Here is a 27,775-nt window from a genome sequence, read left to right as displayed (position 1 = left end):
CAAGGTTCTACTTTATGTCACCTCTGCTCATTTTTCCTGTTATCCTGCCAACCAGAGGGAATGCAAGTTACTGCACCCATTCTCTGGGAGTATGTTGTCAGTGTAGAATCTGAAAACATGAAAACTGCAAAGCTGTTGTACACTTTGGTGATCAGCAAAGAGTGACATTGTTGAAGTCTTAGCATCAAACCACCTGCAAAATTGTTTCTCAGTGCTGAGGGTATCATTCTGCCACCACCATGGCATGCATTCACTCCTCTAGTGCCCGCTCCACTGGATACCATTTCGATGAGGATTTTATGAGGTAGCATCTAAAGTATGTCCAAGTGAGAACACCATGATGTCAATCAGTGTTGATTGGAAAAATTAAAGTCAGCATGGCCATTTTGGGGCTGAAAACTCCATGCAGCTGAACATGTATTTAGTGACAGGAAAGAACCATGCTATTTTAAAAGGGATCAACCCTGTTAATTGCTGATTGCACTCTGCTGGTACTTGCTGGGTTTTTAGAAATATTGGTGGTTTTCAGTGTTGATTTCTGACGGTGAAATTTACAAGAAGTGATGTGAAGAAACATGTTGGAGGATTAAATCCTGCCTTCAAGGATTCTACACTGACAACATACTCCCAGAGAATGGGTGCAGTAACTTGCATTCCCTCTGGTTGGCAGGATAACAGGAAAAATGAGCAGAGGTGACATAAAGTAGAACAAACTGCTGGAAAGAGAGGGAGGAAGTCGTATCTGCAGTGTTCAGGGAATAATTCTGCGACCTAAACGTTAGCATGGGACAATGAATCAGATGCTCATAAAGAATGTCCTCACTGAAATACCCTATCTGTTGCAGCCACATCTGCAGTCTCAGAACAGGGCAGGAACGGCACTACCAGTGGCTGAGGAGGTGATAATGACAATGCATCTGATTTCTCTCAGGCTGAAGCTGGTGACCTTTGCAAAATCTCCCAATTCACCCTCCACTATTGTGCTGAGGCTGTATAGGCAAAGAAGCTGTACATGCAAAGAGTGATGAACACAAGCTGCTCTCTGTTACCCTAAAGAATAAGGCACAGCATGTCGCTTTGAAGGGATGGCTGGCTTCATCCAGGCTGCAGCGTGCACAAACACTGCTCTTAGCATTGCATATTTACACCCCAAATGGGACTTAATTCACTCAGCATGCAGCTGGTGGCAGCTTGAATGTAGGGCATTACCCAGCTCAATTGTAGTATAACAGCAATTATCATGTCCTCCTTCCACCATGGTCCATTGTGCTATCTGCATTTCAGACACAGTAACAAATGAGGTGGCAGCTACTGGGCAACAGTGATGTTGTGAGGCCATTGCAAAGTTACATTTACTTGGTGGGAAATGGCAATTTGACAGACTTTGTTCATTCACGCATGGTCATTGAATTTCACTACATTCAGTTCCTCAGTTAAATTCCTGCCACTGACTGCCAGGGCTATCTGATGCAGTTCCATTTTGCAAAATTAGTCTGATGGGTCTCCCAGCATCCTGGAGATAGATGACATTTTTTGTACATTCCATCTGCTACACCGAGACCACCAGCACGGGCATGGAAAGTTGCTGAACTTGCTTACTGCCATGTTTTTTTTAGATTAGATTAGATTACTTACAGTGTGGAAACAGGCCCTTTGGCCCAACAAGTCCACACCGCCCCGCCGAAGCGCAACCCACCCATACCCCTAACCTAACACTACGGGCAATTTAGCATGGCCAATTCACCTGACCTGCACATCTTTGGAGTGTGGGAGAAAACCGGAGCACCCGCAGACACGGGGAGAATGTGCAAACTCCACACAGAGAGTCGCCTGAGGCGGGAATTGAACTCGGGTCTCTGGCACTGTGAGGCAGCAGTGCTAACCACTGTGCCACCGTGCCGCCCACCATTCTCATGTCCTTTCCAATCAAACATGTTGAAAGTGTTTTCCAGTACTTTCTTCAAGCAAAAGGCACATTATCTTCAAGAGATGCATGCTAACATTAAGTAGCGCAGGAAATTTTCAATTTCAATTTATGCTAGCGTTTCATGATTTTATGTCCCTCCTCAGCATGCAGCCACTCAACAGTGCATTTAACATTCGCAGCACACCACAATCATTTAAAGGAACAGGCTGCATACAGGTTTCCCCATGCCTGCATTAGTTGCAATAAACATAGGTTAATCAGAAACTGGGATCCCTATGTCCATTTTCAGCCATTACCAAAATTTGTAGTATGCCTTCTTAACTGCAAATGGTATGTATAAAAGCAAAACCATAGTGAAGGAAAATTACACAAAAATAAACTTCAAGTTGAAGCGTACCATTATCTAAGGATTGGACCACACTTATGTCCAGATTAGAACATAATTTATTAATTATAATTATAATTAAAATTAATAGAGTCATAGAGTCATAGAGGTGTACAGCATGGAAACAGACCCTTTGGTTCAACTTGTCCATGCCGACCAGATATCCCACCCCAAACTAGTCCCACCTGCCAACACCGGCCCAAATCCCTCCAAACCCTTCCTATTCATATACCCATCCAGATGCCTTTTAAATGTTGCAATTGTACCAGCCTCCACCACTTCCTCTGGCAGCTCATTCCATACATGTAGCATCCTCTATGTGAAAATGTTGCCCTTAAGTCTCTTTTATATCTTTTCCCTCTCACCCTAAACCTATGCCCTGTAGTTCTGGACTCCCCCACCCCAGGGAAGAGACTTTGTCTGTTTATCCTATCCATGCCCCTCATGATTTTATAAACCTCTTTTAGGTCACCCCTCAGCCTCCAACACTCCAGGAAAAACAGCCCCAGACGATTCAACCCCTCCCCATTGCTCAAATCCTCCAACCCTGGCAACATCCTTGTAAATATTTTCAAACTTTCAAGTTTCACAACATCGTTCCGATTGGATGGACACCAGAATTGCGCGCAATATTCCAAAATATCTGACTTCAGTTTGACAAATGAAGGGGTAAGAGTTACTCTCCAAACAAATTTGGTCATCTTATCTGATGCAGTCAATGCTGCCACTCAAAGATAGTTGAACATTTTGAATGCAAGTATTACTGTCATTTACTACTGCTTGTAATTTACTAAAATGGACCAAACTAGTATCTGTTCTGAAATTAGAGTAATTACATAAATAAAGCTCCTTTTTTCCTCTTGTGGTTCTTTAAAATATATAAAATTGAACAAATAAAATTTTAGTACAATTTTATGTTCTTTTTTAGAAAATCAAACAGTTGAATGACAACTAATTATTGCAGGTAATCTTTAAAGCAGAACATTGTTGCTTACAATTAATAGTCAGAAATCAGGGGTTAAAAATTCCAGATTTCTTTGAACACTGGAAACATTGAATCAGCGAATTAGTCTGCCATTATTGCTGCATTCCTCGTCTAAGCCTTGGATGAATGATTCTCTGCTGGCCGCTCTACTGAGGTGGAACTACTACTTGGAACCATCTTGAAGAAGATCCTAGAGTCGATTCCCAGACTATTATAATTTCCACAGGGAAGAGTGAGGAATAGCAATTTTAAAATGTTAATTTCAAAGGCAAGATTTTCTGCCCATGTTGACAAGTATTCCATGTTGGAAACAGCCATACTTGTGTTGCAGTGGGCAGGATCAGACATGATTATGATGATTGACAGACCAAATGTTTTCCAATGTTCCAGACCTAAGAATCCACAGAAAATCCAAAGTGCTAAGAAGTGGTGATGCAATAGTATTGTCAGTGGATTAATAATCCAGTGGCCATTGGTAATTTTCTGGGTACATGGGTTTGAATCCCATCATTGCAGATAATGAAATTTGAATTAATAAATTTGGATTTAAACAGGGGTAAAGAAGTCACCTGCTGATTATCACCAACCCAACCACCCCGTAGCTCAACACTTCAACTCCCCCTCCCACTCCATCAAGGACATGCAGGTCCTTGGACTCCTCCATCGCCAGACCATAGCAACACGACGGTTGGAGGAAGAGCACCTCATCTTCCGCCTAGGAACCCTCCAACCACAAGGGATGAACTCAGATTTCTCCAGTTTCTTCATTTCCCCTCCCCCCACCTTGTCTCAGTCAAATCCCTCGAACTCAGCACCGCCTTCCTAACCTGCAATCTTCTTCCTGACCTCTCCGCCCCCACCCCACTCTGGCCTATCACCCTCACCTTGACCTCCTTCCCGTTTCGCATTTCCAACGCCCCTCCCCCAAGTCCCTCCTCCCTACCTTTTATCTTAGCCTGCTGGACACACTTTCCTCATTCCTGAAGAAGGGCTTATGCCCGAAACGTCGATTCTCCTGTTCCTTGGATGCTGCCTGACCTGCTGCGCTTTTCCAGCAACACATTTTCAGCTCTGATCTCCAGCATCTGCAGTCCTCACTTTCTTCTCTCTCCCCAATCCTCAGCTGATGAATCAGTGCTCTTCCATCTTGAACATTACTCAAGGTAGCACTGAGGGTACTGAATATTCTTTGTGTAGGGCAGCTTAAATGCACATTGCTAACAGTGATTTGGTAGCACTGCTACTGACTGAGCTATCTAAGCCCTAAGGACTGAATGACACACTCTGTCTTTGACAAGTGATGAAGAAAAACATACTTGACCTCATAACTGCCATGACCATTGTGGTGAATGGGGCAGATTTCAAATAGATCTAGCAAATCAAGACTGGGCACCCATATGATGCTGTAGGCAATCAGCAGCAAATACATTCTGGAGCCTCATGACCACAGATTACAACGGGATCTTGATCAGATGTGTCAATGGGATGAGGAGTGGCAGATGGTCTGTTTCCATGCTGTACATCTCTATGACTTTCTGACTCAATGACTCTAAACTCCCACATTCTGCATTCTTGCTATCAAGCCAGGAGATCAATGTTTCTTCAGGGAGGAATGCAGAAGGGCATGTCAGGAGCAGCACCAGTACCAAAAAAAAGGTTCAATGTGGTGATGTTACACCAGAGAATTATTAGGATACCAAACAGTATAAATTACAGATCTAAGCTCAGTAATCCTACTGTATCCAATCACGAATATATGCCCATTCCCAATGATGGGGAGCCCAGCATATCATTGTGAAAGACAAGGCTCCATCAATTGCAAGCATCTTCAAGTCATAAGTGCTGAATGGATTATATAACTTCATCTCCTTTTCAAGACTCCAACAATCATTGGTATCTGCATTCAGCCTGGTTCACTCCCAGTGATATCAAGAAATGACTGAAGGAAATCAATACTACAAAGGCTGTGGGCCCTGACGGCATTAAAGAAACAGAGAAGTTATATCTCATGTACAGAGAACTTTTGTTGGACCAGCTGTTTGGAGTGCTGAATATGGATCTGTCTCTATATTATTGAAAAGATATGCAGGGATTGAAGAAGGTGAAATGAAATTTCTATGATAAAAGGACTGAAAGGGTCTTCTCATCAGGATATACTGATCAAGCTGGGGATTTGATTCTGTTGGAAAAAAGGCTGAGAGGTTGACAGCTCTTCAAGGTAACTAAAAGTACAGTAGAGCGAATAGGAGAAATATTTATACTTGTCAAGGAATCTAAATTAGAGGCTGTAACTGTAAGATAGTCACTAGCAAGTCTAAGAGGTAATTTTTACCCAGTAGAACATGGAATGTGGTGCCACAAAGAATAGTTGAGATAACTAGCTTAGAAAACAAGCTATTTATGTGCATGAGGGAAGAAAGGAAGAGAATGATAGGCTGATAGAGTTTGGTAAGGTACACTGGATGGTCAACTGAAAATACACAGAGCTGCTGGACGAATCCACCTCAAAGTTCTCAAAATGCCCAGGACAATTCACTCACATGAACAACCAAAGAGAAGTCCGACTTGCAAGTTGATTGGAAAGAAATGTGGAAGGAGCTGCCCGATGCATCAAGGTCTGATACTTCCCATGCTTTCCGTGGGGACCATGAGCTAGGGGTTGTGTGCCAGGAGTGGTCGGAGGTGGTGGCCAAGGTTTGGGAGCTCGCAGCCATTTTCTGAAGGTAGCTTGGGGAACTCAGGCTGACAGCTATTTTAGTTAGTCAGTCATGCTGCCTGCTCGCTGGGAAGAAGATTGGGGTGGGGAAGAAACTGGTTGGTTGCAAGGGTAGCTCTTGAGAAATTTTCAAGGGAAACCTTCAGGTGAGAAACACATTTTGTGCCTGACAGGTGAATACATAAAATTTCCTGTTAGGCCAAATAACCTGGTTAGGGTCAACATTACTCATGTAAACCTGGTGCCCTAAGTAGTCTTCAGTTCTCTGTTCTCATAATATATCTACTTCCAATTTATTTTTCCTCCCTCAATCCTGGAATGTATGATTTTCCCTTCTATATCATTTTTTTATTAATGGGTGGTATCAAGGGTTTTGACCCAATGGACCCAATGCACAGATCTGTCATGATCTAGTTGAGTGGCAAAGCAGGCATGAGGGGCTTGAAACTCATGTTTCAAATCTGCATTTGCAAAATTACCTTAATTTAAGTTAGAAATCACATCATAAATGACATTATATTGTCACTGCTTGCCCACTGCAGTCTTTGACATAGTTTAAATCCCTATCTAGCTTCAACCTTGTTGTCCAGTTTGCTGGGACTACCCTTCCATGGTTCCATTCTAGTCTCAATGATTCTCTTCTTGCCTTTGCAGGTTACCACCAAAACTTTCCCAAGTTCTATTGTTGAATTTCCAACCCCTCCAAGATAGGCAGTTACCCTTTGATTACAATATCTCATACAAAGTCAACTTTCTCAAGTATGTAAACAGTATCCAACTCTTTCACCATTAACTCATTGGATTTTTCTTTGCATTTGAGTTGGCATGTTCTTTGTTCAAAAGTAGCCATGCATTTGTCATACTTTTTTCCAGTTACTTAAATATCAGTAAGACTGAATCGCCGCAGTTCCAACACAGACACTGTGCATTTTCCACTGATTTTGCAGCCTTCTTGCTCATTCAGGTTGAACCAGGAATTTTGGAACCTGATTTAATCTCAAGCAGGACTTCCAAAATCATTTCCTTTTCATTGTAAATAACTCCCACTTCCCTGGCACTGTTCCCACCCCTATCACTCACTACCTCTCATCTCTGTCTTTTTTACTTTTTAACTTGCGCTGTTCCAATAGACCTTTGGTTGATCTTTCAACCACCACCTTTCAAGACTTCTGCTTGTGGATCGTCCTCTAGGTTATTGGTAGCACCATCACCACATTCTGAAGACTGTGTGTTCACACCAAAGTCCCGAATCTCGAACATGTAATTTAGACCAAAACATACCATACTTCAGTGCTGTGAATGGAGATGCTACTTTCAGATGAGATATGAAACAATATTTATTTGCTCTCTCAAGCTTATAAAATTCAGTATAAATTTAGACTATGGTTATTCTTTGAAAATGTGACTGAAATAAAACATTCAGGGGCATAAAGCAGAGATAGCGCCTCAGATCATACTTACATTTATTTATATTTTAATACTGCTGATAATAGAATATAGGAGCAGCATCTACTTATAATAGTTGATGGTGCAGAAAAGTGTCAAAGGGATAGTTTTGGTTTTGTACCTGCTGTAGTTTAACTCGGTATGAAGGGAACGATTTTTATTTATGTTTAAGTTTCAAATGTTCCTTTATGTGTTGCCTTTACATTTTCCAGTCATCTGTTCACCAAAGTGAACATTTCACTGACATTGAAGTGTCAATTTATCATCCAGCCTAAACGTATTTAAGTATCATGCATAGTAACCTTTGATGTAGTTATCTTACAGTATTAAGAAGTCAACTCACTACTGCTGCATTGAAGCAAATATCAAACTGAAACAGATAGCTGCAGTATAATAGCAGCACATTACATCAGTTACTGCAGTGCTTCAATCTACAGAAAATTACAGAGGACTGCTTGTGAGCTTATATCTTATTGAGACATTTCATCAACAATTAGATACCACTAATTTTCTCTTCAGCATGAATATACTTAATCAGGTATCTATAATGCTCCACCTATGGTATTATTATTTGATAAACTACAAATTGCATACTGTGCAACAAGCTCACATAAGTTGTGTATTAGATTTTGTTGAAGCACATCCTGCAGTGGTTTGGCAGGCGTTTTCAACACATGGCAACAATCTGTAATCTCAAAATGAATTGGAACTCTGCCGAAACAGGCACGTGTTTGGTGTCAATGCAACGTGGTGAGGGTAAGTGATCCATTTTGCAACACTGGGTCATGTTTGTGTTTCTAATTTCCTGATTCATGGTGTTCTCAGGACTTATTCTTCAACATGTTTGTGAACAACAGTAGGGAGTGCAATAAGATGATAATAATTGGATTAGTAAAGCATGATTCAAGGTGGTGCCATTTCATAAAGCTGCTCTGACAATCTAGACAAAGCAAATAGTCTTGAAAGGAATTAATATTTGTGAAGAATGCTTGCCAGCTATTGCCACCAGCTTGATCCTGATAAAATATGCATTTAGTATATAGAGTTATTTAATAATTCAAAATATTCCATTCAGTTCTTGAGTCATTTGACCATGTCCACATGTGCACTGTTGAATCTCTGGGATTGATTCATTTAAATAGAAAATGGTGAACAGCTGATAAAGATTCACCAGTCTTAGATCTAAGTGGTGCGAGACCTTGTATTGCTGCAGGATTTTTTTTTTTAAATGGCTTTAACCTGAAATCTATAGAGAAGAAAGAAGAAGGAAGTCAAAATGCCTGTAGGTCATCATTGCGCAAACCTTCAACAGAGTATTGAAGTAGAGATTCTACGTTTCTATGATTCTATTTGTTTCAAGGGGCTCGAAGGAAAAGGGAGAGCTTTATAATATGTTTGAACAAGTACTAGGGAACTTCAATTCTGTTTAAATATTCCTTTGGAAACTTCTGAGGTCAGAGATGTTTCCATCCAGTGCCAATGGTTTTAGTGAGTCTTTCAGTTAAGATTCTCACTTGGGCCCCATTAGGAAAGTTGAGATTCACAAGATCCTTTGAATGGGAGAGTGAAGTGGAAACAAAAGCAGAAGCTGTTCAAACATACCCAAAAAATCAGGCAGAAAAAGTTTAAGAAACCATTTGTAACCAGCAGCATATAGATTGCAGTAATACAGATATGCAATAATGTATAACAACAGCAGAAACTGCACCTAAAGTAATAAATTAGTTGTGGTGCTCTGCAGGACCTTCTGAAGGTATTACATTAATATAAGTCGATTCTTTTACTTCTTTCTCTTTCTGTCCAATTCCATTTAAAAAGTGTAAATGGATATGAGATTGGAATTGGCAGGCTGGGCATTTACACATCTTGAAAAAGTGGATTATACGGAATGGGATTGTCACTATAGATGGAGATGGACCAATATCAATGTGGCCAGCATTGAAGTTCCTTCATTTCTAGAGATATCGTACAGGTTTTCAGATTAGTATATAGCAATGCTCACTCTCACACAATTAATTTTCACCTCTTCCCCAATTTAATCTTCCCTCAATCATTTTTACGCCTCAAAACAACTCATTCAGTATCCACTTTATAAACAGAACTCTGAAACCTAGAACAACAATTAGAAGCAATTGAACATGAACCTTCCAAAATAAACAAAAATTACTTAAATAGGTATATAAAAATGATCCTCTTCATAAGTTTGTAAACTTTTCAAACTAACTAACATCATTTAAGTAGGTACTTGAAAACCATTTGCTCTGGCAGCATCAGTGGGGAAAGAAACAGAATTAATGTTGAATTGAAAGAATGAATCATACTTGACTTGAACTGTTAACTCTGTTTCTGTCTCCTCAGTTGCTCCTGGACCTGCTGAGCTTCTCCACTATTCTGTGTTTGTTTCAGATTTCCTGTATCCACAGCATTTTGGTTTTATTTGAAAACCACTGTCCTCTTTAGAATCTGAAAATGTTGTTGATGCCATAAGCTCACATTGCTAGAACAGTAGAATAAGGGAATTCTGCATTTTTAAAACCAAATGCATTACTATTTTGGAAGGCAGCCACACCATCACACCCCTATTCCCTGGTTTAATTGAATGTACAGACTTATGCTTGTAAAGGCAATCAAAACTTTAAACAGCTAAACAAATGGCTGAGCTATTCTGCAACAAAGGAATGAAAGCACATACATTTGTCAAAATTTTAAAACAAGCAAACTATTTTTCCAGGAATAAATAAGAGCAATGGAGACAATTGAAACAATTAATTCTGGACCACACACTAGACTAGTCTTTCAATATTGTGCAATGCAAAATAGTGATTTATTCATCAAATCATAAATTCTCATGCACTTGAAGACCTTTCTATTCTTTCCATGCTGTTCTTTCACTTGACAGCTGTCAGAAGTAACAAGCTGGACATTAACCTTTTCAATCAGTGCACTGTCATCACTTACCTTAGCTAACATAATATAACTCAGGCTACAGCATTTAAGGGTGGGATGGGAGTTAACATCATTTTTATTCACTTCCTATCATGAACAGTGCTGACAACATTCACATCACAGCACATAGGGTCTCCACCTCACTGCTTTTCCTGTGCCAGTGAAAATGGCAGCCATGGGAGTGAGGGCTGAACTTCTGGCTTCATGCCCTGCTGTCATTACCATTTCCTGCTTGATTCTATTCAGCCCCACTTTGGATCCTTAAATCCAGCCTCATGTTATTGAATCAAGGCTAATAACAAACCTGAAAATTTCTCGTATCCTCTGTTTCTTGTTTCCATGTTTTCCTGATCTATAATTTAAGCAGGTGAAAGAACAACAATCTCTCTTAACTGCTCTATTTGTTCAGTCAACACATTTAATCTAACTTTGAATCAATTTTGGCACATTGTTATCTAGCCATCATAGTGTTCCAAGCATTTCTAAACCAAGGAGAGAAAGCTTCAATAAAGTTTGCTTAAAATGTTCAAGTGACATTAAAGTAGGTCAGATAAACATCTAAATTCCAAATTCTATCTTGTTTTTCTCTTTTAGATACTGAACAACCTGTTGTTCATTGCCAAAATTCAGCATTCTTTTACCTCAATTAAAATATCCCGAGGCTTCTGAAATCCTGTGCATTCTAGCACTGAGTCTCTGAGTCATTTTTTCCAGTTATTCTTTCAAAAAGAAACAAAATATCTTTTGCTGTAACATACTGAAATACATGGGTGCAATTACTATATTTCTATTTTCTTAAACATGCCTTGAAATTATGTCAAACAGGGTGTGGTTCATTTGAAAGCTATCAACAGCTGTCACAGTTGTATCCACAATTGTATCCTTATATATCAAATTGTGTATTTTTTGTTATGATCTCATTGAAAGTTGGGCGAGATCGGCTAGAAACAGCATAGACATTCAAGTGGAGAAGTATCTTGCTCTTTCAGGTATTTCCCCTACTTCCACCTGATTCTACTGATTATGCCTTGCCCCAATCTCGTGCTAATGCATTGGAGTCAAACCTGTGAAAGTACAGCGTGAAACTAGAGTGTCTAGATATTAATAATTGTTTCCCTGCAGCACTAAATGCAGAGAGGATAGATCTGCATTTGGTCATAATACTGATATTGCAGGGCAACCACTCATTGATTTCAGTGGGAACTTTAAAATAATCGTTCAATTGTGATTTTCAGTACAGAATGGGGATGGCCATTTTGCAAAGCCAGCTCCAAACCTGGGAAATAAGAAGAAATTCTGCTGAAGAGGGGCAAAAGCAAGGGCTGAATTCTATCAGAAATTAGCTGTGTCAAATTTGGGATTTGAAGATGCCGGTGTTGGACTGGGGTGTACAAAGTTAAAAATCACACAACACGAGGTTATAGTCCAACAGGTTTAATTGGAAGCACTAGCTTTTGAAGCATTGCCCCTTCAGCCACCTGATGAAAAAGCAGCTCTCTGATAGCTAGTGTGTCCAATTAAACCTGTTGGACTCTAACCTTGTGTTGCGTGATTTTCAAATTTGAGAGAGTTTCACGAAGGGTTTCTCCCTATAGGTCCCATCAGATTTTCCTCATGCCCCCTTCCTAACTGGTTCCATTACCTATGCACCATACTCCTATGGCACCAGCACACATTTCATTCTCCCACTCACCATGCAGAGAAATACTGGCCACTGTGGGACCTCTTGGTATGGCACTGATGCCATTTTAACACCCAGTCAAGTGTAGTCCATCCGCAGTTGCCCTGCATCGTCTCTCTCAATTGCCCCAGACATGTCAGACATGGAGATATTGACACCCAATTTTGGCCATAAGACCATAAGACATCGGAGTGGAAGTAAGGCCATTCGGCCCATCGAGTCCACTCCACCATTCAATCATGGCTGCTGGGCACTTCAACTCCACTTACCCGCATTCTCCCCGTAGCCCTTAATTCCCCGAGACAACAAGAATCTATCAATCTCTGCCTTGAAGACATTTAGCGTCCCGGCCTCCACTGCACTCTGTGGCAATGAATTCCAAGGCCCACCACTCTCTGGCTGAAGAAATGTCTCTGCATTTCTGTTCTGAATTTACCCCCTCTAATTCTAAGGCTGTGTCCACGAGTCCTAGTCTCCTCACCCAACGGAAACAATTTCCTAGCATCCACCCTTTCCAAGCCATGTATTATCTTGTACATCTCTATTAAGTCTCCCCTTAATCTTCTAAACTCCAATGAATACAATCCCAAGATCCTCAGCCGTTCCTCATATGTTAGACCTACCATTCCAGGGATCATCCGTGTGAATCTCTGCTGGACACGTTCCAGTGCCAGTATGTCCTTCCTGAGGTATGGGGACCAAAACTGGACACAGTACTCCAAATGGGGCATAACCAGAGCTTTATAAAGTCTCAGTAGCACAATGATGCTTTTATATTCCAACCCTCTTGAGATAAGTGACAACATCGCATTCACTTTCTTAATCACAGACTCAACCTGCATGTTGACCTTTAGAGAATCCTCGACTAGCACTCCCAGATCCCTTTGTACTTTGGCTTTACGAATTTTCTCACCGTTTAGAAAGTAGTCCATGCTTGTATTCTTTTTGCGCAAGTGCAAGACTTCGCATTTGTTCACGTTGAATTCCATCAGCCATTTCCTGGACCACTCTCCCAAACTGTCTAGATCCTTCTGCAGCCTCCCCACTTCCTCAGTACTACCTGCCTGTCCACCTATCTTTGTATCATTGGCAAACTTCGCTAGAATGCCCCCAGTCCCTTCATCCAGATCATTAATATATAATGCGAACAGCTGTGGCCCTAACACTGAACCCTGCGGGACACCGCTCGTCACCGGCTGCCATTCTGAAAAAGAACCTTTTATCCCAACTCTCTGCCTTCTATCAGACAGCCAATCCTCAATCCATCCCAGTAGCTCACCTCGAACACCATGGGCCCTCACCTTGCTCAGCAGCCTCCCGTGCGGCACCTTATCAAAGGCCTTTTGGAAGTCTAGATAGACCACATCCACTGGGTTTCCCTGGTCTAACCTGCTTGTCACCTCTTCAAAGAATACCAGCAGGTTTGTCAGGCATGACCTCCCCTTAGTAAATCCATGTTGACTTGTTCTAATCAGACTCTGCTCTTCTAAGAATTTAGAAACCTCATCCTTAATGATGGATTCTAGAATTTTACCAACAACCGAGGTTAGGCTAATTGGCCTATAATTTTCCATATTTTGTCTTGATCCTTTCTTGAACAATGGGGTTACAACCGCGATCTTCCAATCATCCGGGACTTTCCGTGACTCCAGTGACTCTTGAAAGATCTCAACCAATGCCTCCGCTATTTCCTCAGCCACCTCTCTCAGAACTCTAGGATGTATCCCATCGGGGCCAGGAGATTTATCAATTTTAAGACTTTTTAGCTTTTCTAGCACTATCTCTTTTGTAATGACAACCATACTCAACTCAGCCTCCTGACTCCCTTTAATTGTTGGGATATTACTCCTGTCTTTCACTGTGAAAACTTACGCAAAGTACCTATGGCGACTATGATGTGGAAGGAAGGGCTATGAGTAGCTGTTGCTCATGGGGGTGGGGGGAGGTTGGGGAGGAGAGTGTGCCCTGAGATTTTGGTGCTTAGTATCCATCATCACATTCTGGAAGACTAAACAGTGAGCTGGAGTCTCCAGGTTATCGCTCTGACTTTCATGCCAGGAATTGTCACTGTCTGGTTTCTATGTGGGGGCTAGGAAAATAGGAAATTGCACAACAAAGCCACATGGTAACACAGTAATGAGGATGTTAATGCATGCAAATAGGCCTCTCACCACTCACTACAGAGATTCTTGTCTTGCCGTTCATCACTTGGTTGGAAAATGGAATGTTTTGTTCTTGATGTCAGGAATTTCCTTACTGCCCATTTCCTACGATTCTCCCAACTTTTCCGCCAATGCCCATCTCATTCATTGACTGAAAAGGTCTTTGCCCCAGGTGTTATCTTCAGGTTAAGCGAGGTCAGAAAGTTGAAGAATTGGGTTGGGAATACCAAAATAATTCAGACCCAAGAGTAAAGTCATCCAATATGTTTTTATTGTAAATTCTTGTCTTTTATATTTTTAAAAATTAAAAAATACTAAATTGACAGCAATTTGGTCAGCAGAGAAGTAGAACTTATTGGAGCATGGATGCTTTTTCATCATGCTACTCAAGTACTGAAAACAAGACTATTATTATGATGGGAGAATATGAGCATACTGAATATCTGTATAGGCAATTTTAGTTTTAAACATATTCAGGAAATTATATTGAAAAGAGATGACAGACAAATGCAACAAATATGGCAAAAGTAATTAAAGTTCTAGCATGGATTGCATGTTCAGGTGTAAGTTTTTTGATATACTATTAAAGAGATAAATTGTTGACTGAATCTTGCAGGGTTAGTGAATGCAATGTTTTATTTGAAAGGTAAAATCCTAAATCTATCATTTAGTCAGAATGTAATTTAAATAAATTTAAATACCATTTGTCTGCCTTATTAAAATATATTAAGTACAAAATATAATTGTTCAAATTTATTTTGCATAAGATACTTCTGTTACTACCACCACTCAGCCTGAGGAAAATAGCTTGATCAATTTAAAAGGAAAGCAAGATCCGCCAAAATTATTCAAACTTCCATCAGAGCTTTACCAAGTACAATAAGGCAATTTAAGCCATAAAGCTTCAGCTTTTTTCACTGTCAGAAGGGATTCTTTTTATAATTAAATATTGACTTAAGAGTCTAAAGGTCATATCCAACAGGGACAAGAATATATGTTTTCACAATATACAATATGTGACAATAATAGGGTTGATGTTATGGGACAAACGTAAACATTTTGCACACTGGTGCTGAAGTGATATTGGCTGCACTCTCTATCATTTGCTTTGGGAGACCATGTACTGCCAGATACCTTTCCATCAACTACCTCCAGACCAATGTCAGAAAATAATGCCAGCTGGCTCACAACTTCAAGTTGACTCAAGTCTTTTCTAGTCCAAGTAAAGTATTCTCCACCCTGGTAAGAAAAAATAATCAGCTGTTTAACAAGTGCTTGAGTGTCTGTTGTTAGGTCAAGAAAATATCTGAACCTTTGTTGCAATCAAAGCAACACTTCAAGATGACCTTCTGAGGGGCAATGAGAGATGCACAATAAATGCTGACCCAGCCAGCAATACCATCATCCCACAAATGGGAAAAAAAAGATATCCATCCTTCCGGTAGTATTTACTCGAAGTGGAAGGTTAGATTCCCTTAGTGACATTTTAGTCAGCATCCCATTTTTAAAAGTTTATTCAGAGGATGACGGTGTTGTGGGCAGGGCATGGTGAACATGCAGTCTATTTGATATGGGTTGACCCACAATGCCATTAGGAAGGGAGTTGTAGTATTTTGAACCAGAATCAATGAAGGAACAGTGATATAATTCCAAGTCAGGATGGTGAGTGGCTTGGATGGGAACCTGAAAATGCTGGCATTCCCATGTATCTCTTTCTAGATGGTAGTGGTTGTGGATTTGGAAGGTGCTATCCAAGGAGCCTTGAGTCTGCGGTGCATCTTGCAGACAGAACACACTACTGCTACTGAGCGTTGGTGGAGATACTGGCTGAATGTTTGTGATTGTGCTGCCAATCAAGTGAGCTACTTTGTCTTGGATGGTGTAGGAGCTGCACACCATCCATGGAAGTAGGGAACGTTTCACTTCTGAATTGCACCTTGCAAATGGTGGACAGATATGGGGGAATTGGGAGATGTAGGATTCCTAGCCTCAGACCTGCTGTTGCAGTGATGGTAATTATGTCGTTAGTCCAATTCAGTTTTTGGTTAATAGTAACTCCCCATGAAGTTGATTTATCACAAGAGGGCCTGCATCCACTTCAGTGCAGCCAGCATTTAATTGAATTGAACATTGTGCTTGCAAGCACTAACATAAAGTAGACGTGTGTGTGGTACATATGGGTTTTTGGTATGTGACCAGTCAAGGACATAGAAAAGAACATTTATCATGCTTATAGCTTTCCTAAAATCATACATATACATATTTATCATGGATAAATTATTTTGATGGCTTGTTATTATACATTGGAATATGTATTAATTGTATATTGAAAGTGCTATGAAACTTTGATAGACTGTTATAATAATGTCAGGCTTACCGAAACCCAGGAATATGCAGTGAAATAATAACAGCTGATTGTGGCTTTCTTGGTGTATTTATTTGGCTTGCAATTTGAATAATTTTTTTAATGATAGAATATGGGTGTATTTAAAAGGGTCAAGGGAATGTTTAGAGTAACATGGCAACAGAAAAATTAGTAACAAAGTAATTTATGAGGCATGCTATTAAATTTAACATCTGAGGTCTCAAGTTTAAAAGTTTTCATTGCAATGAGTGCATCAATAGAATGACATTGGATGTTTTCCATGCTCAATATAATGTTTACTTTATTCTGCAACAAATAGTTCTCATGCTCCAGTTATGGACCAGTGGGTGTGGAGCAGAAAACACGGCCAGCAACACTCAAGTTTTGCTCAAACTTTGAATTAAACTCCAATTGCTATGACAGAGTTGCATGTGGAAACATCAATTTTCTTCTACAATAAAATATTCTGCTTAAATGTATTATAAGTGTCCAATAGGTTTAAGTAATTTTTAAATCAACTTTGGTACCACACTGGAAACATTTTACAGTAATGATCATGGCACATGAACATCCTTTTGTTGAGCATAGAAATATTATCCAGACTGCATAGTGGTGATTTTGTAGTTAGGAATTCTTCCATCCAATGCCCTGTAAAATTGTAAGTGATGCTAATCTACACAAAGAACATTAAAGACTGCCACTGTCTACTACACTTTGTAAAGACTAGAAAAAAATACTTTATGCATCAAACCATCACTTGATTTTAAAAATCGGCATCTATATGAATTATTCTGGCATGATTCAAAAACAAAACACTTCTTCCTGGATTATCTGAATGATATGTGAGCATGATCCAAGAAAGTTGACTGAGTTTCAGTTTTACCAATTCATTGGACTGAATTTTCTGTGGTACTGATCAATGTGGACAACATGTCAATTACATATTAGTTGAAGAACAGAGTTCCTTATTCCTTTGTGCATATGACATTGATTTTAAACAGGGGATTGTGTGAGTGAAAGTATAGAGGATCAGGAAGTTTGATATCTACAGACACATTAATTGAATGGGAAAATCTGCTGGTTTGGAGCTCAATGTGAGGAAGTGTGAAGTCATCCAATTTGATCCAAGCAAAAAGCCAAATAAGCATATATTCTTAATATTGAGAGGTGAGAAACTGTGGAGGAACAAAATAACTTTTTTCACAAATCGCCAAAATGTTTGTGTGCAGGTGCAAATGTACTACAAAAAAAGGCTTTTAGATTAGATTCCCTAGAGTATGGAAACAGGCCCTTTGGCCCAACAAGTCCACACCAACCCGCTGAACAGGAACCCACCCGACCCATTCCCCTATCCCATGTTTAGCTCTGACTAATGCACCAAACACTGTGGTCAATTTAGTATGACCAATTCACCTGACCTGCATGTCTTTTGGATTGTGGGAGGAAACTGGAGCACCCGGAGGAAACCCGCACAGATACAGAAAGAATGTGCAAATTCCATGGAGACAGTTGGCTGAGGAGGAATTGACCCCGGCTTCCTGGCGCTGTGAGGCAGCAGTGCTAACCACTGAGCCAACATGCCACCTGACATTTAAAGTTTTGCTTTTTCCACAAGCAGACTGGAAGACATTTGCAAAGAAGTGATGCTTCAGTTGTAAAGAGCATTGGTCAAAGCCTATCTGGTGTACTGAATTTAATTTTGGGTAACATGCATCAGGTTGGAGTCAGCTTCTGAATTCAGTTAGATCATCGTTAACCAATATATCTGTGTTAACACTATTTCCCTGGCTTGCATCCATAATTGATACCCATAGCTTCAAAACAATCAAGCACTTTCTGTGTTGAATATCTCAATTGACCTGGCATGCAGCTGTAATTCAAATTCAGTAAAATGGCACAGAAGTGTAAAGGATTATATTACAAGGACAGATTATGTAAACATGACTTGAATTCCATTTCCATGGTTGCACAGCAACCCAGTTATATAATCTTACAAGATATTGTAAATATGAACTGATCTACTATGAATGCAGAACATGGGATGCAAAGGAGATGTTTGTTGATGGCTAGTCATCTCAGCCCCAGGCCATAGCCACAGGACATCCTAGAGTTGGGTCATAGTTCCAAGCATCTTTATCCGCCTTAGCACAGACTTACCCTCCATCATAAAGGTCCAACATGAGATGTTCAATGATGATTTCACAATGTTCAATACCATTCTTAAAGCAATCTTTATGCAATAAGATTTGATAAACATTCAGACTTGGGCTGATAAGTGGGAAGCAATGTTCTTATGCACAAGCTTCAGGCAAATACCATCTCCAAAAAATAAGAATCTAATCATCTCTCCTTGATATTGATGGCTTTGCCATGGCTAAATCTCCCAATATCAAAAATCTGGCAGTTATCCTTGACCCAAAATCTGAACTGGACTGGACTGGCTATATAACTCCTTAATGGCCTTAAGAACAGGTCAGACTTTGAGAATTCTGTTGTGGGTAATCCACTCCTTGTGTGTCCAAACCCTGTCCACCATCTTGAAGGCTGAAGTCAGGAGTATGATGGTATACTCTCCATTTGCCGAGAAAAATCCAGCTACAGCAACTCATATTCATGGATGCCATCAAGGGTAAAGCAGCCACCAGACTGGCATCCTATCCACTACATTAAACATTCACTTTCGCCACCACTGACACACAGCAGCAAGAGGAATTGCATCAAATCACTAATTCTCTTTTGACAGCACTTTCCAAATCCATGGTCACTACCAGCTAGAAAAAGACAAAGGTAGCAGATGCATGGAAGTCCCTTCCCATCCAAACACCATCCTGATTTGGAATATCGCTGTTGAATCACGGTAGCTAGGTCAAATTCCTGAAACTCCCTTCCTAACATCATTGTGGACATACCTACATCACTGACTGTAGTGATACAAGAAGAAAGCTTGCCAGCTTTTTCTCAAAGGCTTTTGAAGATGCATTTCAGATTCTGGCCTATCCAATGACACCTACCTCTCATGAAAGAATATGCTTTTTAAAAAAGTCTTGAAGAGAGAGCTAGACTATTCTGGATTTTATAAAAAAGAAACATTTTCACAAACACTCATGCAAATTTATGATTCTATCCAAGATCAATTAAGATCTCCAATACAGACGTCATTAAACATTACTGACAAATGGTGTCAAAAGTGGTGAAAGGCAGGTAAATGGAATTTACAGGTACAGATGACCCATGGCATACATTAATGTGGGAACAGAGTCCTAATTCTGAGTACATGCCTTTATCAGTGAAAGAAACAAATGCATAATTACACTTGCATTTCTCTAAGATACTGTACCATTCAATTGAATCTTACAGTCATTTGAGTAGGTAATACAGAGTTTGAGTACTGTTGTATAAAGACACAATTTGTCAAAGTTTTTTGACTTGCAGTCATTAAGACAATAGGCAAGAAATACCAAAACAAAGGGAAATTATTTAAACTGTATGAGAGCAATATGTTATTTGGCAGACAAATGGATTGACAGATGTTGCCATGGAAAATGCACCAGTTAATAATGACTAACAGTCAACTGCTAAGCCAGATACGTTATTCTGATTGCTTAAACTATTGTCCTGTTAAATGAGCCAGAGAATGGGTGTCACATGTCATTGGGTTGAAACAGGCACAGTTCGTGCACATGTTCTGTCTGCCAGGAACAGGGCTCTTTGTATGATTATTTGTAACTTCCACTAACTCATGTACCACATTGCAAGTCACACTAACAATCTTAAATTGGTCGTCATTGTAATTCTTTCTTTATTTGGGATTATTTAGCAAGAATCACATCTAATGTTGGGCACGTGTTATGAGTTTTACATGTTCAGCTTAGTAGTATTGTCAGTACCTAACTTGTTGCAAACAGCCAAAGAGATATGCTGTTTATGAATGATCCACTAGAGTATGGTGTACTGTATGATTCTATATATGAGCTACATATCCAACATCACATCATCACTGAAATTTACATAGCAAAATTACTCATTTGTAATTATAGGCAAAACATATTTCTGACTTGATAGCAGCTTTTCAGGACCAAAAGTGATGTCCATAGTTTGTTCATGAACCTGTCTGATGTACAGCAATAAGTTATCTCATCACAGTAGCCAGTATGCCACAGAATGGCTTTGATATGTTCTATTTCAGCATTATGTTTGCATGGTGAACAATTAGCACAGGACCTACTTATAAGGTTGTCAATATGGCCAATCTTATTCCCACATAAATTCCAACATACATATTGCCCAGCGAAGATTATAGTTTGTGGTAAACCATAGTAGAGAACCCCAGCCATCAAGGCAAGGGAGCTCATTTGATTGTTCTACGTCAAAGGTGAATTTGAGTGTAGAATGGAACCCACTAAGACATGGAAAGAAATGTTTACAAGCAGCTGCAGATTCAAAGGTAGTAATCAAGTATTGTCGTATGTAAATTTATTGCCGAGGTGATGTTAGGTATGTAGGCAAACATACCAAGGTTTGCTGTGTAATTTCAAACAGCATATCTTGTTGATTGTCTGCAATAAACAAATTATTGACTCTATCAAACTAGTCTGTTTTTGTAAAATTCACAATAAAGTGCCTAAATTAGATGTAATCTGTAGCTGGACAACACTTACTACAGAATCCTGACTCTGCAACAATGATATTGAAAATCAATTTGAAATTGTTAGTACAACTTGCAATGTGACAAGTTACTGGATACTACAAATATTTGCATGCAGAAAGAAAACTTACTGCACATATGTGATACTCATTCACTGGCAATTTCTGAGGTAAGTGCCATGAACAATCAAAGTCAATCTGCTTCAATTAAAAATTAAACAAAGCTTGGTAGTTAACTGTCAGTTATCGTTGACTGTTACATTCTCTATGACAACATCTTTGCCATTCAGAGTTTACTTATCAGGAGAAAGAGAGGACTGCTGATGCTGGAGAGTCAGAGTCGAAAAATGTTGTGCTGGAAAAGCACAGCATGTCAGGCAGCAACCGAGGAGCAGGACAGTCAATATTTTGGGCATAAACCCGACATCGGAGTTTACTTATCAGTCAATCAATCAATCAATCAGCACTTTCCTCCTATACAGTATAATTTTTGTTCTCCCTTTCGCAAATTATCCTGATGAATGCAAGATGAAAAGCTATAAAAACATTGCCATTATCATCAATACTAAAATGTATCTTTCTGAAAGGGCTTAATATTTGGAGGGTAATGGCTGAACATATGAGGATATGGGGGAGCTGCTGGCAGTTTGTGAGGAAATCGCTTGCAGTAATCTTTTTGGCAGTAATTTTTGGCTTTGTTGGCACTGTGGGCACTTGGATGGCACGATGGCTTAGTGGTAGCACTGCTGTCTGACAGCACCAGGGACCTGGGTTTGATTCCACCTTTATGTTACTATCTGTGTGAAACTTGCATATTCCCCCTGTGTCTGCATGGATTTCCTCCAGGTGCCCCAGTTTCCTCTCACAGTCCAAAGATGATAACTGCCACTTCTGGTTAGGTAGATTAGCCATGCTAAATTGCCCTTAGTGTCCAGGGGGATGCAGGCTATGTGGGTTTGCCATGGGAAATACAGGGATATAGCAGGGTGTGGGGGATGATAGCAAGGGCGTCTGGGTAGCATGCTCTGTGGAGGGTTGGTATGGACTTTGGACCAAATGGTCAGCTTCCACACCATAGAAATTCTACTTTTTCCAACTCACTAAATGTTAATTGTGTGAACACAGAAAAAACTCACATTTTTAAAAAGTTTTCCCACATTTCTAGCCTTCGCCATACATTATGTGTACAATGCATTGGTACTCTAACAAATGTGCCCCAACAACTACCGTGGTCTAGCTTAATGCACATTTGGCTGCTGGTCCAGCAATACGTAAATTTTAGTATCTTCATCGTTTGTTTTGTATTCCTCTGAAATCTGGGCATTTAATTTCCCAGTAACCTCCTCTAGCCCTATAATCTTCCAAAATAGCTACACATCTCTGAGTCTGACCTCTAATACATTCTAGATTTTCTTTTCTCCACTATAGACAATAGTGCCTTCAGCTGGCTCAGCCCTAAGCTTGTCAATTCCCTCGTTCAAACTCTCTACCTCATATTTTTCCACCTTCCTTAAAGAAGAATCTTCCTTCAAAATCCATGTTTTTCACAAAACATTTATCACTAATATCGGCTGAAGAGGTTTGGTGTTAAATTCGATGATCCTCAAGTGCCTTCGGATAATGTGATCTGTTAGAGGTGTTCTATAAAATCAATAGAAGCAAAGAAAACTAAGACTGTGTAACACATCGCACAGCATCTGTGGTGATAAACAAGAGTTAATCTTAGAAGTTTGTGACCGTGAAATGTTAACTTGGTTTCTCTCCACAACATACTTCCAGCAGTTTTCTGTTACTACTGCAGAAACTGGACATCTGAACTATGTTGCTTTTTTATTGTGTAAATGCAAGTTGTTGTGGCAAGCAGCCAAATTTCACTTCGACACAGGTTCAATCTTTCACATTACTTATTTCCCAATCTCTCCTGTGAGACAGGGTACAGCAGTGGTAGTGGGCAGTGCTAAGTAAAATGAAATGTATACTCCTCACTGAACTGCTCTCATACTTGTTTGAGCAGTTGCCCAAAAGCAGCATTAGTGTAGGGTTTAGGAACAGAATTCCATTCCTGTTTTGACAAATTCAGGAGATCTGTGGCAAAGGAAGGAAATTAGTAAAGCAAAATAATTAGAAGAAATAAAGTCATCTGTTTATTTGCCTGGATTTTTTTTCTTCCTTTACAATTTTTAACTAGAATTAGTTGCATTTTATGATAGCTTTTCTTAAAGATTTTCTTCCAGTACATTGAAAAGTAGGTCCAGTAACTAAAAGCTATTGATATGGAGACTCAGAAGGTTACCAGCAAACTTATTTGCTCTCATTGAACTTCAAAATTAATTCTAAACCACCAAATAGATTTTCTTCTAGTGAGTAATTCCCAATTATCTCACAAAAATTCTCAATTTAAATGAAGGCAAGCCACTTAAGTTAAAAATTACTTTGATAGCAGGTGGTACAATTTAGGATATGTTGGTTAAATGGAAGGCACAGCTCGACTTTAATTAAATCATAGATTAATAAAGAATGTTTTTAATGTTGGAATTCAATTTACAAGCATTTGAATAAATAAGATTAAATTAATTTAAACAAATTGGTGACGACAGCTGTGAATCAACTCAAAATGGTAATATTTGTAACAAATATTCTTTATAATTATCTTTCTGCATTGGGAAAAATGAAACATTTTTGACCATATAAGCAACCAACTAAGCAATGTCTGATGTTTATGGTAACAGCACTAAGATTTTAGTTACCGGACCAACGACTACATAGCACTGCAAGATTTCAGAACAGGATCTTCAGTCATGAAGATTTCACCCACAGTCTGAAGTTAGATTCTTCCCTTGTTTTGAATCATAGAATTTTACAGTACTGGAGGCTATTCAACCCATCATTTCAGTGTGGTCACCCAAAAGAGCTACCCAGCTAGTCCCACTCTCCAGCCCTATTTCTGTAGCCCTCTTTTTTTACCCATTTCAAATATATATCCAGCTCTCTTTTGAAGCCTCCGATGGAATCTGCCTCCATCAGTCTCCCAGGCAATGCATTCAAATGCTGACAACTCTCTGAACAGAGGTTTCTCCTCATCTTACTTCTCGCCTCCTTTGCTGACAATCTTGAATTTCTGGAAGGCATTTATTTTCTTTCTTCATTTCCCTTTCCTTTCCATCACCCTCATTCAGCACATCCTGTAGGCATTAAGGTTAGGACAGGAATTTCCTGCGCCACAAATGCTTATTTGTAAACTTTTTTTTTCAAAATAGAAGTGCAAGCAGCTTGAGAAATCTGCTTGCAGCAAGGCCTGAGAAAGGCGCTTGGCAAATGCAGCAACTCCGAGGCAGAATGCAGAGAGAAAGGGGTCCGCAGCATCCTGACGTCTCAATCCGCATGACGTCACAAAGGGTTGGAGCCCCGCCCCCTCCCCAGTCGATTTCCAACCGGGGCAAATGGAAGGACAGCGGAGCGCGGCGCCTTTAAGACAGATTGGCGCAGTTTATTGCACTCTTTGCAAATGAGAGTATGGCCTTGAAGGAGACAGATCCTCCCTCTCTCGCTGTAATTTGTACAATGGTACTGATGAGGTCATGCTTTGCTCCTTCCAAATCTGACAGCCGAGTAATGTGTCTTCCCGCAGAATAATAAATCCTGCTGCCTCCAATAAAGCTGACACATTCTTCTGGCTGCTGGAAGACAGCGTGCTCTGAAACCAGAGTCCTGCACAGTGGACACGCATCTGTCAGCATTAACACGACAGGCCAAGGCAGCAAACCGCCCTCAGGCAAAACAACGCCAGCCGCTCTTACAGTTTATTCCACCGCTGAAATTTCATAAGCTAGAGCACAATAATTCATTGGGGTGGAGGGGGAGTGGAAGAAGGCAAATTTAGTAAGCGGGAGGCTGGTGTCTTCTTTGTCCAGTGAAGACTAATTTTTAAAAACGTTTAAAATATGTGAATTTGAGAAAGTCGTGTCCTGCTGAAACTGACTACTCTGCCGAAACTGACTAACATTAAAATGCATGAATGTACTAATTGTTCATAGTTCTTTATGATCACATATAGATCGTGATTTCTTATTCTTAGAGATATCGGGTGTATGGTAAATCAGTTATACATCTTTCAATATATCCTGAAAAAAAAATATGCTGCCTTGCTGTAAACTGTAATGAACGAATAAGGCCCGAATAAATATGCCAAAAAAAAGCCGAAGCACTAAATATAAAATGTTTTAAAAATGGAAGAGTTGGAACGTTTCAGCGAGATAAACTAAATGTTCGGCCAAGATCTTAAAATGCTGCTGTATGTACTTTGGGGAAACAGAAAGTTTTGTAGGTTTTTTTTTGGATTTTCTTCACCATACTGAGCCCAACAGGAGTCGCTAAACAACCCAAACTTACCCAATTAGCTGGAAAACATCAACGCTCCAACTTTTAATGCTAACATTTGAAAGGAAAACTGCAACTTACCATCTCTCTGTACAGTAGAGGATCGCAACGCTTTAATTGATCCACCTTGAGCTTTGATGCCATGAAGGCGAAAGTCTCCAAATACTGTAACCAATATAAATAGCAATAACATTGGGATTTATTACCAAACTCCACTGCTTATTTAATACCGAATCCACTGAGGCGACTTGTACTCTTCACCTACAAAGCGTTCTCGAAAGTTTAAAGTGTTTTTTTTCCCCTTTTAACAAACTTTCTGCATCATTAATGCGGCAACAGAGAGTGACTTGTCCGTCTAAAACCGGCAGGAAAAGAAACCCCGTGACTTGAAATATGTAACAGGTTGATTCTTCGAGTCCCCGATCAGGAATAACCAAGCGTCCGGATTTCACCCAAAGACTGTGTCCTGTGGCGATCTCATCTTCAAAGAGCGCGAATGCATCATCAAAGCTTTCAAAACGCAATAAAAACAGAATCCCTGTAAGTGTCTCCTGGCAGTGCGACCATGTGTGTGGTTTATAAATGCAGAGGCAGTGATCGGTGTAAACCGCGCGTGTACTCCCACAGTCCTGGTGAGGAAATACGCCGGCTGAAGCATAAGGAAACAGCAGTGTAAACAAAAGGCAAACGCATTGCAAGCTACAGCTGAAGCTTTCACGTTTAAAGGAAAAAGTCTACACGTAGCAGTTTCTGTTTGACGCTGGGAATGTCATCCACAGTGCACAGTCCTTATATGACTCAGACTTGGCAACAAGTTCAAGTTTTTTTTTCACTTTATAGGATATGGAACCAGTTGTAGGATGCAGCTCTTATGTTGCACCAACAATCCGTGAACTATTTAATGTAGGTCAGTTGCTATGCACTATCCAGTTTTACAGCTATCAGATTAGCAGTGTGTTTGAATTAGCCAAGCTGGTTATCTTTGCATCCTCACCGCATACACTTTCCTCTTTCTCAGAGTGAACGCCCGGGGCACCTAGATACACCGGGACTTCTCTGCATCGGTTTTAACAATTCAACACCCTGAAATAATGATGGTTGGCGTTTTATTCTCTCTGCAAAAACCCTCTCTGCCCAGTGGTAGTGTCCCTAATTCTGAGCCAAGAGGCCTGGGTTCAAGTCCTATCTTCTCCACTGGCTTGTAACAACATTCTCTCTACAAAGTAGTGTTGGCGCTGCCTCTGTGCCAGCGAGGCTGCTCCCATACCGTAGGGATGCTGCGATTCTGTGATTCAAGTTCCCAGCTGTTCCAGAGGTATGGCAGAACATCTCTGAACAGATTGATTAGAAAACTAGGTTAAATACAAAAAAACTCTCTGCAAGCGCCTTGTATCCCTAACTCTTAGCCATGAGGCCTTGCTTCAAGTCTCACCTCCTCTGGAAGTGTGTCATACCATTTCTGAACAGATTGATCAGAAAATATCTCTATTTTCTCTGCCATAAGCTTTTGACTTATTGTTTCTGAAACCTTATTGCATAACATACAGTCCACTAATGACTTGGGTGGAGGAGAGGTGTGTAATAATTGCATGAAGTAGTGTAATTATAAGTGGCAGTTATCTCTAACTACTCTGAGTTGAAATTATTAGAAGGTATAGCAAGAAAGAGATCATTTGGCCATCACACCTGACTTGCCTTTTCAAGACAGCATAAGGTCTAGGAGAAGAAGGCTATTTTGCCCATTGAGACTGCTACCATTCAATGACATCATGGCTAATCTGACAAACCTCAATAACAACAACAAAAACAGAAATTGCTGGAAAAGCTCAGCAGATCTGGTAGCATCTGTGCAAAGAAATCAGAGTTAACACTCCAGTTCCAGTGACCCTCAGAACTAAATCCTCAACTTCACTTTCCTCCCTCATCTCGATAATCCTTGATTCCCTTAATGACTCAACATCTATAGCCCACTGTGGTAAAGCATTCCACATATTCTCTAGCCTCTGAGAGAAGAGATTCCTCCTCATCACTGATTTAAATGGACACCCCCCATTTTGAGATTTTGCCCTCTGGTCCTAGATTCTTCCACAAAGGTAAATATTAACCATGTCAAGCCCTTGAAGAGTCTTGAATGCTTCAAT

The 27,775-nt window shown here is 40.0% G+C and overlaps 1 protein-coding gene across 2 annotated transcripts in view; it reads right to left on the bottom strand.

Moving 5' to 3' along the window:
* The window catches only part of pdgfd (platelet derived growth factor d), a 189,371-nt gene extending 163,021 nt beyond the window's left edge, over positions 1–26,350 (bottom strand). The window contains exon 1 of one of the 2 annotated variants that reach the window (XM_072577506.1): positions 25,716–26,350. In XM_072577506.1, coding sequence (XP_072433607.1) covers positions 25,716–25,827 — 112 coding nt within the window. In that variant the 5' untranslated portion in view covers positions 25,828–26,350. The remainder of the gene's footprint in view (positions 1–25,715) is intronic. The other variant, XM_072577505.1, reaches the window with a different exon arrangement.
* Between the last annotated feature and the right edge of the window lie 1,425 nt (positions 26,351–27,775).

This window comes from Chiloscyllium punctatum, chromosome 9 (assembly GCF_047496795.1).
Source record: "Chiloscyllium punctatum isolate Juve2018m chromosome 9, sChiPun1.3, whole genome shotgun sequence".
In the NCBI taxonomy this organism is placed as follows: domain Eukaryota; kingdom Metazoa; phylum Chordata; class Chondrichthyes; order Orectolobiformes; family Hemiscylliidae; genus Chiloscyllium; species Chiloscyllium punctatum.
This window is presented reverse-complemented; position numbering and strand designations above follow the sequence as displayed.